The following is a 16,259-nucleotide window of genomic DNA, read 5'->3' as shown; positions in this document are numbered from 1 at the left end:
CCTGGCACTGTTTCCGCATGCTAACGTTTTAGCCTTTGTGACACAAATCCCATTCAAGTCACGGGACCGATATCAGCATTTTTCAAGCATCAATTTGTTCAAAACATCTATAACTGACTTTGTAGAGTTTCACAATGATTTATTGATACCTTTGGATGATTTAGACATGATGTGCGAAAATGGCTAATATTGTTCCAATGTGAAGCTGCATTAAAGCCCCTGCGGTTAGTCCACATTGGAAACAAACATTTGAAATGTAAAAAAACAAACTGGTGAAGTTGACTGAGTTATGATTTTTGTGTAGGTTAACTAAAGGAAACTTGGTCAGTCCTTTAAAAAACGATGGCAGTGATTTGTTTCTCTGAAATAAGCTATTAGAACACTGGTCAGTCAACACCGCAAGTCCTGAGTTGAGAAAACTTTGAAGAAGTGTAATAGGTGTTTACTAGTCGTGTTAGATTCAACAACATGACACAGAGAGAGCAGTAAGTGAGCAGTGGACAGTGCAGCGAGTGTCATCACGTCAGTCAATTTGGGGAGGGCTTCTGGCTGTTTAAAATGGTGTGAATATGATAGCCAATACTGTAGACAGCCAACGGTAGCAAGTAGACGGACGAGAGTATTTCAGGACCGTCTGCAACTACAAAAAGTGTATTGATTTAAATGGGGGGAACACTTTTACTGGACAGAAAAAAACATATGGTGGAGTAATTAATCATACCCTTTGGGAGGCTGGAGTGATACAGTGAGGATTTACTTGGATTCATTACCCAAAGAAAGAGAGGGAGAGAAAGAAAGAAAACTACTGAGAGAACGTGACAGTTGGGGCCGTGGAGGTGAGTGAAGCGCGTACTCTTGAGGGGCAAAATATGACTGTTGTGACCCGTGAGAACCAGGACGAGACTGTGGTAGTCCCTCCCCTGTACCCAGATGATTGCGACGTGGAGCGGGGCGATCAGGAGTGTAGCGAGAGGGTCGTCATCAACATCTCCGGGCTGCGCTTCGAAACTCAACTGAAGACCCTCTCGCGCTTTCCCTCTACGCTATTGGGAGACCCACGTAAAAGGATGCGCTTCTTCGATCCGTTGAGAAATGAGTACTTTTTCGACAGGAATAGACCCAGCTTTGATGCCATCCTTTATTATTACCAGTCTGGAGGGAGGCTTAGGAGACCTGTCAACGTTACCATGGACATTTTCATGGAAGAAATCAAATTTTATGAAATCGAAGAGGAGACCATAGAGATGTTCAAAGAAGATGAAGGTATGATCAGAGAGGTGGAACGTCCGATGCCTGACAACGACTTTCAGCGCCAGATGTGGTTGTTGTTTGAGTACCCGGACAGCTCGGGGCCTGCCCGGATGATCGCTGTTGTATCAGTCAGTGTGATTTTGATATCCATATTGATCTTCTGTTTGGAGACTTTGCCACGGTTCAGGGAAGATCACAGCACAGACATAGAACTCAGTAATCACCTCACCACGAATGGGACTACTCGCCACAAAAAAAGTAATCCGTTGACAGACCCGTTTTTTATGGTTGAGTCACTTTGCATCGTATGGTTTTCCTTTGAATTTCTCATGAGGTTTTTATCAAGCCCCAGCAAACCGGCTTTCTTCAAAAACGCAATGAACGTCATTGACATATTAGCGATTGCTCCTTATTTCATCACCCTTGGACTTGAACTCGCAGAGCTACAGGGAGCGGGGAGCGAGCAGGCCACGTCGTTAGCGATACTCAGAGTCATCCGTTTGGTTCGAGTCTTCAGGATTTTCAAACTTTCCAGGCACTCCAAGGGTCTCCAAATCTTGGGCCAGACACTCAACGCCAGTATCAGTGAACTAGGTCTTTTGATATTCTTTCTTCTCATCGGGGTTATCCTGTTCTCCAGCGCTGCTTACTTTGCAGAGACAGACGACCCTGAATCCGGATTCACGAGTATCCCCGCCGCATTTTGGTGGGCGGTGGTGTCCATGACTACGGTTGGATATGGAGACATGTGCCCGGTTACTGTTGGCGGCAAAATAGTGGGATCTATGTGTGCCATCGCCGGAGTGCTGACCATAGCCCTACCTGTCCCTGTCATTGTTTCCAATTTTAATTACTTTTATCACAGAGAACGCAATGACGAGGACACCGCCGTGTATACTCACGTGACTTGTGGCCAACAGAATACTTCATTTGGCGAATTCAAATCGACCAGCGACAGCAAACAGTCCCTCGCCAAATCAGAGTACATTGAAGATGATTCTTTCGAGACTATCAGATTTACTAACTTCAGCCCGTTTGAACATTACACTGGCAAACTGACAGATGTATGAAAAAACAAGCAACGCCCTAGCTGAGCAGAAAAAACGATATCGGTGAGTAGCCAGCCTGAGAACATTTACGGGCGCTTTTACGCAAGCAGTAAGTTGTCATACAATCTCTCAATAACTTTAATTAATTTGTTGGATACCTTCAGTTGGCCTAATGCTTCATCACAGTAATGTCGGGTCAGTGTCCGGCCTATGTGCATGTTTGAATAACTACACGCAGTTTTACCCACCCTATTACGCACGGTGTTTGTTGGCATATAATCTTAAAACAGCTGGAATTAATTTGTTTGACACCTTCAGTAGGCCTAAAACTGTATTACAGGTCAGTAGCATACAGTGTTGTGGCCACAGCAACTTCTAAAACTGGGTTGCTTTTGGAGAGTTTATAGAATTTCTGAACTCGGAGCGCCACTGTGTGGTTGAAACGCAATCGCGCAGCAGACGCTTCTCAGGTAAAACATTCAAGCAGCTATTTACGTTACGTGTGCAAGACGCTGCTGATGATGTAAGTGTGTGTATAATTTACTTGTGACTGTGTATACATTTTCCATAAAAAAAGCTTTTTGGGGACATTTTAGACAGAAGTGATGGAATGTCACCACTCACAAAAAAACATGATTTTCTTTTTACTTCCAGGGGACAAGATCAAAGACCATTGCTTTTCTGCTCCACTTGAAAGGAAATGCAGGCATGGCTTTTCCAATTCTAGATATACTTGTAACTGAAAAAGTCAAGATAGTGAATAAAAAACACACATGACATGTCTCCATGAACAATTGGCCAGCAATGTGAGATGACAGATGCTGATGCATCATCCAACGGAGAGCTCGCTGAAGAAAATACGGTTTTGGAACCTCTGCCTTTAGGAAACTGATAACCTTTGAAAATCAATTCGCCTTTCAAAGTATTTTGCAGTCTATTCAATGAACTATGAAATGACTACTGTAGATATCCTGTTGTGTATTGTTGTAAATAGGCCTATACTGTAAATTCAATCGTTGTGCTCAACTCAGAATCTTTATGCGAACATATCTGTGTGCCTTTAAGTGGATGATTTCAAAATAACCATTTGGGTAGTCCTTTATTTTATTGAACTATTTATTGCACAGAGAATCTGATTTTGCTATAAACGTTCCTTGGGAAGCTAGTTTTAAAATCACTAGTCTTAAAATAACTTAACCATAGGAATCTTATTAAGTATGCATGTAAGGAGATATCAGTTGTGCTCAAAAAATGTCATGAAGATGTATTTATATTTTTGTAAGATTGTTCAAATGTATGTGAACTTTTGAAGAATATTTTTTTTATAAAACAATTCTGAAAATACCTCAATGTGGCCTTTATTATAATTGTTCTGGATGGGTGCACCTTTACACACATTAAAGGGATACTTCGGGATTTTGGCAAAGATTCCCTTTATCTACACTGAACAAAAATATAAACGAAAAACACAACCATTTCTAAGGTTTTACTGAGTTACAGTTCATATAACGAAATCAGTCAATTATAATAAATGAATTAGGCCCTAATCTATGGCTTTCACATGACTGGTCACAGATACCTTTAAAAAAAAAAGTTGGGGTGGATCAGAAAACCAGTCGTATCTGGTGTGACCACCATTTGCCTCATGTAGTGCGACACAGCTCCTTCGCATAGAGTTGATCAGACTGTTGATTGTGGCCTGTGGAATGTTGAACCACTCCTCTTCAATGGCTTTGCAAAATTGCTGGATATTGCCGGAAACTGGAACACGCTGTCGTACACATCGATCTAAAGCATCCCAAATCTGCTCAATGGGTGACATTTCTGGTGAGTATGCAGGCCATGGAAGAACTGGGACATTTTCAGCTTCCAGGAATTGAGTACAGATCCTTGTGACATGGGGCCGTGCATTATTTACATTTACATTTACATTTAAGTCATTTAGCAGACGCTCTTATCCAGAGCGACTTACAAATTGGTGCATTCACCTTATGATATCCAGTGGAACAACCACTTTACAATAGTGCATCTAACTCTTTTAAGGGGGGGGGGGTTAGAAGGATTACTTTATCCTATCCTAGGTATTCCTTAAAGAGGTGGGGTTTCAGGTGTCTCCGGAAGGTGGTGATTGACTCCGCTGACCTGGCGTCGTGAGGGAGTTTGTTCCACCATTGGGGTGCCATTATCATACTGAAACATAAGGTGATGGCGGCGGATAAATGGCACAACATTGGGCCTCAGGATCTCATCTCTGTGCATTCAAATTGTTGTCAATAAAATGCAATTGTGTTCGTTGTCCGTAGGTTATGCATGCCCAAACCATAACCCCACCGCCACCATGGGGCACTCTGTTCACAACCTCACACCCAAACGACACCATGCAAGTTCATCCGTGAAAAGCACACTTCTCCAGCGTGCCAGTGGCCATCGAAGGTGAGCATATGCCCACTGAAGTCGGTTACGACGCCAAACTGCAGTCAGGTCAAGACCCTGGTGAGGACGACGAGCATGCAGATGAGCTTCCCTGAGACAGTTTCTGCAAACCCACAGTTTCATCAGCTGTCCAGGTGGCTGGTCCCAGATGACCCCGCAGGTGAAGAAGCCGGATGTGGAGGTCCTGGGCTGGCGTGGTTACACATGGTCTGTGGTTGTGAGGCCGGTTGGGCGTAATGACAAATTCCCTAAAATAACATTGGAGGCAGCTTATGGTAGAGAAATTAACATTACATTCTCTGGCAACAGCTCTGGTGGACATTCCTGCAGTCAGCATGGCAATTGCACACTCTTAAAACTTGAGACATCTGTGTTATTGTGTTGTGTGACAAAATTTTAGAGTGGCCTTTATTGTCCGCAGCACAAGGTGCACATGATCATGCTGTTTCTTGATATGCCACACCTGTCAGGGGGATGGGTTATCTTTGCAAATGAGAAATGCTTACTACCAGGGATGTAAACAAATTTGTGCACACAATTTGAGAGAAATAAGCATATGGAAAATGTTTGGGATCTTTTATTTCAGCTCATGAAACATGGGACTAACACTTTCCATGTTGCGTTTATATTTTTGTTCAGTGTACTTCCCCAGAGTGAGGTGAATTTGTGGATACCAGTTTTATGTCTCTACGTGTAGTTTGAAGGAAGTTGCTAACTAGCGCTGGCGCAAGATTTAGAGTTTATTTTTATTTTTACAGGGACGATGCACATTAATCAACGTTTCAGTAAAAGTGCCGGTTTTAGCCAGCCGGCTAATTTTCAACCGCAGTCCCTGGGCAGGATATCATAAACAATTACAATAACGATACAGACAAACAATGAGCAGGGAGCACATGCAAAGCAACATAGAACAAGCAACAAGCAACAAGCAACAAGCAACTCAGACAGAGCAATAGCACAAAAAGCAACAAAACTAAATACATTGCCTTCGGAAAGTATTCACACCCCTTGACTTTTTCCACATTTTGTTATGTTACAGCCTTATTCTAAAATGGATAATAATAATAAAAGAATGATCCTCAGCAATCTACACACAATACCCCATAATGACAAAGCGAAAACAGGTTTGTAGAAATGTTTGCAAATGTATTAAACTTAAAAAACAGAAATGCCTTATTTATATAAGTATTCAGACCCTTTGAAATGAGACTTGAAATTGAGCTCAGATGCATCCTGTTTCCATTGATCATCCTTCAGATGTTTCTACCACTTGATTGGAGTCCACCTGTGGTGCAATTGATTGGATTGATTGGACATGATTTGGAAAGGCACAAACCTGTCTCTATAAGGTCCCACAGTTGACAGCACATGTCAGAGCAAAAACCAAGCCATGAGGTCAAAGGAATTGTCCGTAGAGCTCCGAGACACAGATCTGGGGAAGGGTACCAAAAAATATCTGCAGTATATTAAAAATAATGGGTCAAAATACCAGCAACAGTGTGTGAAAACCTTGTGAAGACTTACAGAAAACGTTTGACCTCTGTCATTGCCAACAAAGGGTATATAACAAAGTATTGAGATAAACTTTTGTTATTGACCAAATACTTATTTTCCACCATAATTTGCAAATAAATTCATAAAAAATCCTACAATGTGATTTTCTGGATTTTTTTCTTCTCATTTTGTCTGTCATAGTTGAAGTGTACCTATGATGAAAATTACAGGCCTCTCTCATCTTTTTAAGTGGGAGAACTTGCACAATTGGTGGCTGACTAAATACTTTTTTGCCCCACTGTAGGTCAAATAGGGGAGAGGCGTTGTGCTGTGAGGTGTTGCTTTATCTGTTTTTTGAAACCAGGTTTGCTGTTTATTTGAGCAATATGAGATGGTACGGAGTTCCACGCAATAATTAGGAAGTGGGATGGGAGTGTCCTTACTTTAAAGTAACTAGTTAATATTGCAAACGACTCCATTAACTTAATTGAAGTGCGACAGTGATATATTAAGTGTATGATATTAATTCATCAATATGGTAGGTCCACTAGCAGCACATCTTAGCAGAATAAACTAAGCAGAGAGAGTGTGGGGGAAAGGGAGGGAGAGAGATAGAAAGACAGAGAGAGAGAGAGAGAGAGAGAGAGAGAGAGAAAGAGAGAGAGAGGAATTCAAGGAGATCCGTTGTGTAGATAGGGAGGGTTGAAAAGACAGCCCATTCTTTATTAATGATACTAGCAGTTAAGAGCTCACTCCACTTGCTGTTTGGCCCCGAAAATGTCTATCAACGGATTGTCAATGGATCATGTCCAAAAATACCTTCTCTATTGTTGAGTACCCAGTTGACTGTAAAAACGTAAATGGATATTGATTATTTACTTTTTTGGGGGGCACAATAGGTAGCCTAATTGATAAAAAAGTGTAGTAAGCCTAAACTCACATAACACTATTTGGGTTGTAGCATTAATACTAGACTCGTTCCTAATGTCTCATTCATCTCATTAGGTGACATCATTGGTGTTTGCTCACAACTTGTAGACTTGTTTACGTGTTTCTGTGCGTTTTGTTGCCAACCTTACTTTGCTACCTGACAACTTTACGGTTTTTACTTTTTAATTTCCGTTTATATTTTTAGTTTTTCCCGGGTGGGTATAATTTGTGGAACTTTCCAACAGGAATCTGTTCCAAAAACGTCGTAAATAACAAGGTTTCCAATAAACAACGCATACAAAGTTGTATACCGGCCGAATAAGATACCGGGTAGGGAGTGGGCTATTTCATTAAGTTTTTCACTCACCACGTTTATTCCGAAAAATGTCCTATGGACAAACATTGAGAATAAGCTACGTGGTGAGTTGATACCTATTCGTCAGCTAGTTAGCAAGGTTAGTTGATCGTGCTACATTGTATGCGTTATTTGTTGGCAACCTTGTACTTTACGAAGTTTTTGGAACAGATTCCTGTTGGAACGTTCCACAAATTATACCCGCCCGTTTTCCCTCACTCAACTTTTTTACTCCGGACGCTTTATCTGGACATGGTTCGTCAGGACCTCCAACAGCCGAAGCTAAGTAGTAACATTAACATGATGCCTTCTAATTGCAGTCGCTGTACTCATAATATACAGGAGAACGATCGCCTTACGGCGAGGATAGCTGTGCTGCAAGCCCAGCTTCAGACGCAATCGTTAGGCAAGGGTAATTTCAGTGTAGGAAAGGAAGAAACAGCGTCTGTGCCACCAGTAAGTACAGATAGTAACGTTAGTATAAATCCCCTCGCACAGTCCCCGCAGCCGGACAACTTTCTCATGGCTTCTGGAGGGAAATGCTGTAGGAATGCTCAACCGGTGTCGCTCATTCAGCCGACAGAAACTTTCAACCGGTTTTCCCCATTAAGCAGCGAGTCGGAGTCTGAGGCCGAGTCTTCTCTTGTCTCTACTCCTCCCGTTACGTCTGAGACGCCGAAGGCTCCCACCATTAGCTCTGACAAATTGAAAACCCTAGTCATTGGCGACTCCATTACCCGCAGTATTAGACTTAAAACGAATCATCCAGCGATCATACACTGTTTACCAGGGGGCAGGGCTACCGACGTTAAGGCTAATCTGAAGATGGTGCTGGCTAAAGCTAAAACTGGCGAGTATAGAGATATTGTTATCCACGTTGGCACCAACGATGTTAGGATGAAACAGTCAGAGGTCACCAAGCGCAACATAGCTTCAGCGTGTAAATCAGCTAGAAAGATGTCGGCATCGAGTAATTGTCTCTGTCCCCCTCCCAGTTAGGGGGATTGATTAGCTCTACAGCAGTCTCACAACTCAATCACAGTTTGAAAGCTATTTTCAGCCCCTCCCAAAATATAGAATTTGTAGATAATTTTCCCTCTTTCTGGGACTCACCCACAAACAGGACAAAGCCTGGCCTGCTGAGGAGTGACGGACTCCATCCTAGCTGGAGGGGTGCTCTCATCTTATCTACCAACATAGACAGGGCTCTAACTCTTCTAGCTCCACAATGAAATATGGTGCAGGCCAGGCAGCAGGCTGTTAGCCAGCCTGCCAGTTTAGTGGAGTCTGCCACTAGCACAGTCAGTGTAGTCAGCTCAGCTATCCCCATTGAGACGTGTCTGTGCCTCGACCTAGGTTGGGCAAAACTAAACATGGCGGTGTTCGCCTTAGCAATCTCACTAGGATAAAGACCTCCTCCATTCTTGCCATTATTGAAAGAGATCGTGATACCTCACATCTCAAAATAGGGCTACTTAATGTTAGATTCCTCACTTCAAAGGCAGTTATAGTCAATGAACTAATCACTGATCATAATCTTGATGTGAATGGCCTGACTGAAACATGGCTTAAGCCTAGTGACCATATCCCCTGTGCACACTAGTGACCATATCCCCCATGCATCCCGCAAAGGCGGAGGTGTTGCTAACATTTACGATAGCAAATTTCAATTTACAAAAAAAAGACGTTTTCGTCTTTTGAGCTTCTAGTCATGAAATCTATGCAGCCTATTCAATCACTTTTTATAGCTACTGTTTACAGGCCTCCTGGGCCATATACAGCGTTCCTCTGAGTTCCCTGAATTCCTATCGGACCTTGTAGTCATAGCAGATAATATTCTAATTTTTGTTGATTTTAATATTCACATGGAAAAGTCCACAGACCCACTCCAAAAGGCTTTCGGAGCCATCATCGACTCAGTGGGTTTTGTCCAACATGTCTCTGGACCCACTCACTGTCATTCATACTCTGGACCTAGTTTTGTCCCATGGAATAAATGTTGTGGATCTTAATGTTTTTCCTCATAATCCTGGACTATCGGACCACCATTTTATTACGTTTGCAATCGCAACAAATAATCTGCTCAGACCCCAACCAAGGAGCATCAAAAGTCGTGCTATAAATTTTCAGACAACACAAAGATTCCTTGATGCCCTTCCAGACTCCCTCTGCCTACCCAAGGACGTCAGAGGACAAAAATCAGTTAACCACCTAACTGAGGAACTCAATTTAACCTTGCGCAATACTCTAGATACAGTTGCACCACGTAAAACTAAAAACATTTGTCATAAGAAACTAGCTCCCTGGTATACAGTAAATACCCGAGCTCTGAAGCAATCTTCCAGAAAACTGGAACGGAAATGGCGCCACACCAAACTGGAAGTCTTCCGACTAGCTTGGAAAGACAGTACCGTGCAGTATCGAAGAGCCCTCACTGCTGCTCGATTATCCTATTTTTCCAACTTAATTGAGGAAAATAAGAACAATCCCGAAATTTATTTTTGATACTGTCGCAAAGCTAACTAAAAAGCAGCATTCCCCAAGTGAGGATGGCTTTCACTTCAGCAGTAATAAATTCATGAACTTCTTTGAGGAAAAGATCATGATCATTAGAAAGCAAATTACAGACTCCTCTTTAAATCTGCGTATTCCTCCAAAACTCAGCTGTCCTGAGTCTGTACAACTCTGCCAGGACCTAGGATCAAGAGAGACACTCAAGTGTTTTAGCACTATATCTCTTGACACAATGATGAAAATAATCATGGCCTCTAAACCTTCAAGCTGCATACTGGACCCTATTCCAACTAAACTACTGGAAGAGCTGCTTCCTGTGCTTGGCCCTCCTATGTTGAACATAATAAACGTCTCCCTATCCACCGGATGTGTACCAAACTCACTAAAAGTGGCAGTAATAAAGCCTCTCTTGAAAAAGCCAAACCTTGACCCAGAAAATATAAAAAAACTATCGGCCTATATCGAATCTTCAATTCCTGTCAAAAATTGTAGAAAAAGCTGTTGCTGCCTTCCTGAAGACAAACAATGTATACAAAATGCTTCAGTCTGGTTTTAGACCCCATCATAGCACTGAGACTGCACTTGTGAAGGTGGTAAATGACCTTTAATGGCGTCAGACCGAGGCTCTGCATCGGTCCTCGTGCTCCTAGACCTTAGTGCTGCCTTTGATACCATCGATCACCACATTATTTTGGAGAGATTGGAAACCCAAATTGGTCTACACGGACAAGTTCTGGCCTGGTTTAGATCTTATCTGTCGGAAAGATATCAGTTTGTCTCTGTGAATGGTTTGTCCTCTGACAAATCAACTGTAAATTTCGGTGTTCCTCAAGGTTCCGTTTTAGGACCACTATTGTTTTCACTATATATTTTACCTCTTGGGGATGTCATTCGAAAACATAATGTTAACTTTCAATGCTATGCGGATGACACACAGCTGTACATTTCAATGAAACATGGTGAAGCCCCAAAATTGCCCTCGCTAGAAGCCTGTGTTTCAGACATAAGGAAGTGGATGGCTACAAACGTTCTACTTTTAAACTCGGACAAAACAGAGATGCTTGTTCTAGGTCCCAAGAAACAAAGAGATCTTCTGTTGAATCTGACAATTAATCTTGATGGTTGTAAAGTCATCTCAAATAAAACTGTGAAGGACCTCGGCGTTACTATGGGCCCTGATCTCTCTTTTGACGAACATATCAAGACTGTTTCAAGGACAGCTTTTTTTCCATTTACGTAACATTGCAAAAATCTGAAATTTTCTGTCCAAAAATGATGCAGAAAAATGAATCCATGCTTTTGTTACTTCTAGGTTAGACTACTGCAATGCTCTACTTTCCGGCTGCCCGGATAAAGCACTAAATAAACTTCAGTTAGTGTTAAATACGGCTGTTAGAATCCTGACTAGAACCCAAAAATTTGATCATATTACTCCAGTGCTAGCCTCCCTACACTGGCTTCCTGTTAAGGCAAGGGCTGATTTCAAGGTTTTACTGCTAACCTACAAAGCATTACATGTGCTTGCTCCTACCTATCTTTCCGATTTGGTCCTGCCGTTCATACCTACTTATACGCTATGGTCACAAGACGCAGGCCTCCTAATTGTCCCTAGAATTTCTAAGCAAACAGCTGGAGGCAGGGCTTTCTCCTATAGAGCTCAATTTTTATGGAATAGTCTGCCTACCCATGTGAGAGACGCAGACTCGGTCTCAACCTTTAAGTCTTTACTGAAGACTCATCTCTGATTGAGTGTAGTCTGGCCCAGGAGTGTGAAGGTGAACGGAAAGGCTCTGGAGCAACGAACCGCCCTTGCTGTCTCTGCCTGGCCAGTTCCCCTCTCTCCACTGGGATTCTCTGCCTCTATCCCTTTTACAGGGGCTGAGTCACTGGCTTACTGGTGCTCTTTCATGCCGTCCCTAGGAGGGGTGTGTCACTTGAGTGGGTTGAGTCACTGACGTGATCTTCCTGTCTGGGTTGGCGCCCCCCCCCCCCCCCCCTTGTGCCGTGGTGGAGATCTTTGTGGGCTATACTCGGCCTTGTCTCAGGATGGTAAGTTGGTGGTTGAAGATATCCCTCTAGTGGTGTAGGGGCTGTGCTTTGGCAAAGTGGGTGGGGTTATATCCTTCCTGTTTGGCCCTGTCCGGGGGTATCATCGGATGGGGCCACAGTGTCTCCTGACCCCTCCTGTCTCAGCCTCCAGTATTTATGCTGCAGTAGTTTATGTGTCGGGGGGCTAGGGTCAGTTTGTTATATCTGGAGTACTTCTCTGGTCTTATCCGGTGTCCTGTGTGAATTTAAGTATGCTCTCTCTAATTCTCTCTTTCTCTCTTTCTTTCTCTCTCTCAGAGGACCTGAGCCCTAGGACCATGCCTCAGGACTGCCTGGCATGATGACTCCTTGCTGTCCCTAGTCCACCTGGCCGTGCTGCTGCTCCAGTTTCAACTGTTCTGCCTGCGGCTATGGAACCCTGACCCGTTCACAGGACGTGCTACCTGTCCCAGACCTGCTGTTTTCAACTCTCTAGAGACAGCAGGAGCGGTAGAGATACTCTTAATGATCGGCTATGAAAAGCCAACTGACATTTACTCCTGAGGTGCTGACTTGCTGCACCCTCGACAACTACTGTGATTATTATTATTTGACCATGCTGGTCATTTATGAACATTTGAACATCTTGGCCATGTTCTGTTATAATCTCCACCCGGCACAGCCAGAAGAGGACTGGCCACCCCTCATAGCATGGTTCCTCTCTAGGTTTCTTCCTAGGTTTTGGCCTTTCTAGGGAGTTTTTCCTAGCCACCGTGCTTCTACACCTGCATTGCTTGCTGTTTGGGGTTTTAGGCTGGGTTTCTGTACAGCACTTTGAGATATCAGCTGATGTATGAAGGGCTATATAAATAAATTTGATTTGATTTGATGTTCACCCTGTAGGATATATCGATTAGGCTACGGATATTATATTAAATTACAATGTCTGTGGTTATAAACAAACATAACTGTTGTGGGATATTGCCATTGGTGTATTTATTCCTGCTTGTACAGTATGTACAATCAAACCATGCTTTGTAAATTGTCATCAGGGGTTCACAGTGAAGACAATATTTTTGGTCAAAAAGAGTGGTACCGACTGGCCTATAGGTGGCGTTGTTATAAGCAGTCCATTGAGAATGATAAAGGCCACTAGTGGCCAAAAGTCCATATTAGCATGGGCAGCCATATTATCATGGGCATTGCCATTGAGGGCTTCCACCATTTTAATGTAGTCAACTGGCTGGGACTTCCAACTGAATTGGCTGATCCCTCCTGGAGACCCTGTTGGAGACATGTTCAATGGGGTCATCAGGATGGATCAGCCAATCGTGAAGAAGAAAATTGACTACTTCAAAATGGAGATTGCCTCAATGGCTCTGCCCATGCTGTCACAGACACTATAATGGCACAGATACAGTCCTCAATCTATCTCTATGAAGCAGTCTCACTTAAACCCTCATATCCACTGTCCCATTTCACCTAGAGACTTCAAATCAATTTGTCACATGCGCCAAATACAACAGGTATTTCAACCTTACAGTGAAATGCTTACTTACAAGCCCTTAACCAACAATACAGCTTTAAGAAAAGTAAGTGTTCAGTAAAATAGATAAGTAAAAAATTAAATAACAAATAGCAAATAATTAAAGAGCTGCAGTAAAATAACAGTAGCGAGGCTATATACAGGGGGTACCGGTACAGAGTCAATGTGCGGGGGCACAGGTTAGTCGAGGTAATTGAGGTAATATGTACATGTAGGTAGAGTTAAAGTGACTATGCATAGATAATAAAAAGAGAGTAGCAGCAGCGTAAAAGAGGGGTAGTCAAGAGGGGGTAGTCTGGGTAGCCATTGGATGAGCTGTTCAGGAGTCTTATGGCTTGGGGATAGAAGCTGTTAAGAAGCCTTTTTGACCTAGACTTGGCGCTCTGGTACCGCTTGCCCTGCGGTAGCAGAGAGAACAGTCTATGACTAGGGTGGCTGGGGTCTTTGACAATTTTTAGGGCCTGACACCGCCTGGTATAGAGGTCCTGGAAGACAGGAAGCTTGACCCCAGTGATGTACTGGGCCGCTCGCACAACCTTCTGTAGTGCCTTGTGGTCGGAGGCTGAGCAGTTGCCATACCAGGCAGTGATGCAACCAGTCAGGATGCTCTCGATGGTGCAGCTGTAGAAGTTTTGGAGGATCTGAGGACCCATGCCAAATCTTTTCAGTCTCCTGAGGGGGAATAGGCTTTGTCGTGGCCTCTTCACGACTGTCTTGGTGTGTTTGGACCATGATAGTTTTTTGGTGATGTGGACACCAAGGAACTTGAACCTCTCAACCTGCTCCACTACAGCATCATCGATGAGAATGGGGGCATGCTCTGTCCTCCTTTTCCTGTAGTCCACAATCATCTCCTCAGTCTTGATCACGTTGAGGGAGAGGTTGTTATCCTTGCACCACATGACCAGGTCTCTGACCTCCTCCTTATAGGCTGTGTCATCTGCAAACTTAATGATGGTGTTGGAGTCGTGCCTGGCGGTGCAGTCATGGGTGAACAGCAAGTACAGGAGGGGACTGAGCACGCACCCCTGAGAGGCTCCCGTGTTGAGGATCAGTGTGGCAGATGTGTTGTTACCTACCCTTACCACCTGGGGCCAGCCCGTCAGGAAGTCCAGGATCCAGTTGCAGAGGGAGGTGTTTAGTCCCAGGATCCTTAGCTTAGAGATGAGCTTTGAGGGCACAATGGTGTTGAACGCTGAGCTGTAGTCAATGAATAGCATTCTCACGTAGGTGTTCCTTTTGTCCAGGTGGGTAAAGGCAGTGTGGAGTGCAATAGAGATTGCATAATCTGTGGATCTGTTGGGGCGGTATGCAAATTGGAGTGGGTCTAGAGTTTCTGGGATAATGGTGTTGATGTGAGCCATGACCAACCTTTCAAAGCACTTCATGGCTACAGACGTGAGTGCTACGGGTCGCTAGTAATTTAGGCAGGTTACCTATGGTGGACTATGGTGGTCTGCTTGAAACATGTTGGTATTACAGACTCCAACAGGGAGAGGTTGAAAATGTCAGTGAAGACACTTGCCAGTTGGTCAGCGCATGCTCGGAGTACACGTCCTGGTAATCCGTCTGGCCCTGCGGTCTTTTGAATGTTGACCTGTTTTAAAGGTCTTATTCACATCGGCTCCGGAAAGCGTGATCACACAGTCGTCTGGAACAGCTGATGCTCTCATGCTTGCTTCAGTGTTACTTGCCTCAAAGCGAGCATAGAAGTAATTTAGGTCGTCTGGTAGGCTCGTGTCACTGGGCAGCTCGGCTGTGCTTCCATTTGTAGTCTGTAATAGTTTGCAAGCCCTGCCACATCTAACAAGCGTTGGGGACGGTGTAGTATGATTAAATCTTAATCCTGTATTGACGCTCTGTCTGTTTGATAGTTCGTTGGAGGGCATAGCGGGATTTCTTATAAGCATCCGGGTTAAAGTCCCGCTCCTTGAAAGCAACAGCTCTACCCTTTAGCTCAGTGCGGATGTTGCCTGTAGGGCTCCCGAGTGGCACAGCGGTCTAAGGCACTGCATCTCAGTGCAAGAGGCGTCACTACAGTCCCTGGTTTGAATCCAGGCTGTATCACATCCGGCCGTGATTGGGAGTCCCATAGGGAGGCGCACAATTGGCCCAGCGTCGTCTGGGTTTGGATGGGGTAGGCTGTCATTGTAAATAAGAATTTGTTCTTAACTGACTTGCCTAGTTAAATAAAGGTTAAATAACGTGATCCGTGGTTTCTGGTTGGGGTACGTACGGTCACTGTGGGGACGATGTTATCGATACACTTATTGATGAAGCCAGTGACTGATGTGGTATACTCCTCAATGCTATCGGAAGAATCCCGTAACATATTCCAGTCTGTGCTAGCAAAACAGTCCTGTAGCTTAGCATCTGCTTCCTCTGACCACTTCTTTATTGACGAGTCACTGGTGCTTCCTGCTTTAGTTTGCTTTTAAGCTGGAATCAGGAGGATAGAATTATGGTCAGATTGAGGGCGAGGAGGGCGAGGGAGAGCCGAAAGGCCAAATAGAGGGCGAGGGAGAGCTTTTTATGCGTCTCTGTGTGTGGTCTAGAGTTTTTTTCCCCTCTGATTGCACATTTCACATGATGGTAGAAATGAGGTAAAACGGATTTAAGTTACCCTGCTTTAAAGTCCCTGGCCACTAGGACTGCCGCC

General features: G+C 43.8%; 1 protein-coding gene across 4 annotated transcripts; it reads left to right on the top strand.

Moving 5' to 3' along the window:
- Positions 1-491: 491 nt before the first annotated feature.
- LOC139540364 (shaker-related potassium channel tsha2-like) lies at positions 492-3,642 on the top strand. Of its 4 annotated transcripts, XR_011668170.1 has the most exons (3): positions 492-2,363; positions 2,708-2,770; positions 2,955-3,642. XR_011668170.1 is itself a non-coding variant. In XM_071344147.1 (2 exons), the coding sequence occupies exon 1, from the start codon at positions 870-872 to the stop codon at positions 2,319-2,321; it is 1,452 nt and encodes a 483-aa protein (XP_071200248.1). In that variant the 5' UTR covers positions 492-869; the 3' UTR covers positions 2,322-2,363; positions 2,955-3,642. The 4 variants fall into 4 exon arrangements, 2 of the variants coding, with proteins under 2 accessions (XP_071200248.1, XP_071200247.1); XR_011668169.1 differs by having other exon boundaries at positions 492-2,770; XM_071344147.1 differs by lacking the exon at positions 2,708-2,770.
- Positions 3,643-16,259: the final 12,617 nt, after the last annotated feature.

This window comes from Salvelinus alpinus, chromosome 15, assembly GCF_045679555.1.
Source record: "Salvelinus alpinus chromosome 15, SLU_Salpinus.1, whole genome shotgun sequence".
In the NCBI taxonomy this organism is placed as follows: domain Eukaryota; kingdom Metazoa; phylum Chordata; class Actinopteri; order Salmoniformes; family Salmonidae; genus Salvelinus; species Salvelinus alpinus.
This window is presented reverse-complemented; position numbering and strand designations above follow the sequence as displayed.